Below are 3,790 nucleotides of genomic sequence, written 5' to 3'. Positions count from 1 at the left end.
TTAAGTTCAAGGTCATTTGGGTTTAAAGGTCAATGATAAAGTGGGTCTCTGATTAGAGCCCTGGCTCCTGATGGGGGAGGTTTTTAAATTGAAATGAAATTACAATTCTGTTAGCGCAGCAAATATTGAGGTTGAAGGAACGAGAATCACGTCATGGTACATGTAACATTTATATTTTGCCTCGTTGCGATTGTTTTTGAAATCGAAGCATTGCAGACTCGTTGACTATATAAAGAGGATCTTACATCAGAAACTATGTAATACAGAATGTATTATATGAGTTTAATAAATGTAGTCATTTTACGAGTTTGATAAATTTCACACGACATAACCGTGGGTGTAAGATTATGTTTATCACAGAACTGAAAATATGAGTATAAATTAAATTCTCATGTTATACATCACACTGGTGTTATTACACACATCACACTAGTGTTATTACACACATCACACTGGTGTTATTACAAACATCACACTAGTGTTATTACACTCATCACACTGGTGTTATTACACACATCACACTGGTGTTATTAAACACATCACACTAGTGTTATTACACACATCTCACTGGTGTTATTACAAACATCACACTGGTGTTATTACACACATCTTACTGGTGTTATTACACACATCTCACTGGTGTTATAACACACATCACACTGGTTTTATTACATACATCACACTGGTGTTATTACACACATCACACTGGTGTTATTACACACATCACAATGGTGTTATCACACACGTCTCACTGGTGTTATTACACACATCTCACTGGTGTTATTACACACGTCTCACTGGTGTTATTACACACATCACACTGGTGTTATTACATATATCACACTTGTGTTATTACACACATCTCACTGGTGTTATTACACACATCACACTGGTTTTATTACATACATCACACTGTTGTTATTACACACATCTCACTGGTGTTATTACACACATCTCACTGGTGTTATTACTTACATCTCACTGGTGTTATTACACACATCACACTGGTTTTATTACATACATCACACTGGTGTTATTACACACATCACACTGGTTTTATTACATACATCACACTGGTGTTATTACACACATCTCACTGGTGTTATTACACACATCTCACTGGTGTTATTACACACATCACACTGGTGTTATTACACAAAGCTCTATCTGATTCATGGCAGTATGTGCCCGTTATATATATGATGTCTTTAAGCCAAATAAATACGTTAATTGTACATACTTTTTAATCCGCCAGGCAGTACCTCCCTGTCTCTCAGAGGACAACATTCTTCAACAAAAAGCTTGGGTACAGAGCACATCAAATATCTTACGATAAATTGGACTTGCAGTAGTCGGTGAGTATACAGCAACTTTTAAAAAAGAAATTTAATTTAATATATATTTCTGGCTTAAGCTCCCATTTCATCCAACTATCCTTGTATAAATACTTTTATAAGTTTGATAAATTGCTGGGTTTATCATCACGTGAACAGAAACTGTAGTAGCTCGCGACCACCTCACTGGGCACCGTGCGGGAGGCAGTGATATTCAGATCACTTATGGTAAACTGTCTTGACTGTACAACTGCACAAGAGGTTCCCTTATCTCAGTTGCCTATGTGGTTAGAAGTTTACTTTTCTGATTTTTCTGCAAAATCTGAGTTATCTGTCATTGTTTTCCTTGTCATACTGGAATATTCTAGAAAGTAGACAAAATTTTGTTCAATATGTCATGTCTGGGTGTGATCCAACGTATTTTGGGTGTGGGTTTGGTCAATTTACATGTATGACGCAAAAGAATTGTAAAATGCCAAATTATTGGGCAATATATATGTATACAAATGTATTTCATTAACATCCATTTCATGTAATATGAATGGAATCTTGTCCGGGATGTTTGAAACAAACTTAAGCATAAGAAGCTGGACTGTGACTGTTTAGTTCAAAAACAGATACAAAGGGTACTTTGGGCCCATATCGGTTTAAATCATGACGGTGTTAATACCTTAACTACGTGTGACTTACTTCAGAACTGACAATATTGTCCCGCCAAATGTGTGTGTGTGAACTATCTGCTGACGTTCTGAAATTTTTAGGAATCCTATATATAAATATACCTATATCAATGTAGATGTGTGTTAATTATTGCACCATTTTAATTGTTATACAGATACACACGAGGATCCAGAGTGTCGCCGACCTCCATCTTGTCACGTTAAATTACTAACAGTCATGGCTTCAAAATCCGGCCAATCAATTATCAAAGCACAGTATCATTTTAGACCAAAAGGACAGCAAAAGTGTGAGGTCCACAAACAAAATGATGTCGTATTTTTATGTCAGGAATGTAAAATGTTAATCTGTACAAAGTGTTCTATTACCCTCCACAAACAACACATTGACAGTTTTCTGGAGATATCTGACATCAAAACACGACACAATCTAATACTCCAGGACTTTTTCAATGAGACAGAAAATGTAAATTTTCCAAAACTAAACCAAGAAATCATTTCATCTCGAACAAAACTGACTTCAAGTAAACCTTTGTACGATAAACTTCGCAAAAATATCATCGACAATACTAAAAAATGTAAGTTAGAGTTAGACAAAATCACTGAGGATTATATCGCACTTTGTGACAAGATGGAGGTGGCGGCCATGGACCTAATACAGACCCACATCACAGACCTGGAGAGTAGACTGAAAACTTTGAGGGAACTCTCATCAGAGTATAAACAGACTCTCCAGACAGGAACCGGTGTACTCGTGTACGACTCGGTAACAGAAATCCGGGAAATGGATCAAGACATCCCACCAACACCTAACATAGACATGGCACAGTTTACTCCGGGTATAGACAGACTAAGTCACCTAAAACAGGCACTCGGGAACCTCAAACTTCCTACTGACCATCTCCAGGCAGGATCGGCAACTAGTGGTCACTCCGACCAACGTCCAGTAGTCCGACCAAAACAGTCTACAGAGACTGGTCAAGCGTCCACTGGAGAGGTCCGGTACAAACTTCGTGACCGTCCAACCGTCATGTCCCAGTTCCCATACCCGTATGTCATCACATCGATCTGTCCTACATCTGATGGACGTGCGTGGCTGTGTGACTGGACCGACACAGTAAATCTCATCGACAACCAAGGTCAGGTCATACAGACGATACAACACAGCAGTAACATACAGGACATCAGTGTGGACCCCACCACAGGTCGTCTGTGGTTCTGTTGTTTTACTGATAACACTATCTGTGAAGTATCTACACCATCTACACCAGTCACAAGATTCACTACAGAGGATGTCCCAGTCCGTCTGTGTGTGACCAGCGAGGGTCGGGTAGTGGTGGGTACACGGGGTAGACAGGGGTACAAGGTGGGGGTGTATACAGTGGACGGTCAGGTGTTACATACACACACTGTGGAGGGGGTAGTACGGTCAATATCACAATGTGATGTTACAGGTAATATAGCTGTAGTAGTGGGTTATAAACGTAAGTGAACAACCCAACACTCCAGCCCCTGGTCCACTACCAGGGGGAGGGGATACAGGTACGGGGGTCGGTCACACCAGACGAGTTTAGTCCTCGTACAGTTGTATATGACAGTAAGGGTAATATTGTTATTGCTGACGAGACAAGGAAAACAATAGAACTGATAAGTGGAGCAGGGAAGTACATAAAAACACTTCACACAAACAAAGGAGGACAGGAAGTAGTAGGTTTACAGAAGGGTGATGTGTTGTGGTCATACTTAAAGTTAGATACAGGAGGGTGGGGACTCAAACTC

At 39.6% G+C, this 3,790-nt stretch overlaps 1 protein-coding gene across 1 annotated transcript; it reads left to right on the top strand.

The window, feature by feature from the left end:
• The first annotated feature begins 1,222 nt into the window (after window positions 1-1,222).
• On the top strand, window positions 1,223-3,503 carry LOC117319179. Its single transcript, XM_033874017.1, has 2 exons — window positions 1,223-1,355; window positions 2,170-3,503. The coding sequence occupies exon 2, from the start codon at window positions 2,232-2,234 to the stop codon at window positions 3,501-3,503; it is 1,272 nt and encodes a 423-aa protein (XP_033729908.1). The 5' UTR covers window positions 1,223-1,355; window positions 2,170-2,231.
• Window positions 3,504-3,790: the final 287 nt, after the last annotated feature.

This window comes from Pecten maximus, unplaced genomic scaffold, assembly GCF_902652985.1.
Source record: "Pecten maximus unplaced genomic scaffold, xPecMax1.1, whole genome shotgun sequence".
Taxonomy (NCBI): Eukaryota; Metazoa; Mollusca; class Bivalvia; order Pectinida; family Pectinidae; genus Pecten; species Pecten maximus.
The sequence above is the reverse complement of the archived record's forward strand: the minus strand, read 5'-3'. Positions and strand labels throughout refer to the sequence as shown.

Excerpts from the sequence above, each read along its gene's own strand:
- LOC117319179 (XM_033874017.1), top strand. The coding sequence starts at position 2,232 with ATGGCTTCAAAATCCGGCCAATCAATTATCAAAGCACAGTATCATTTT.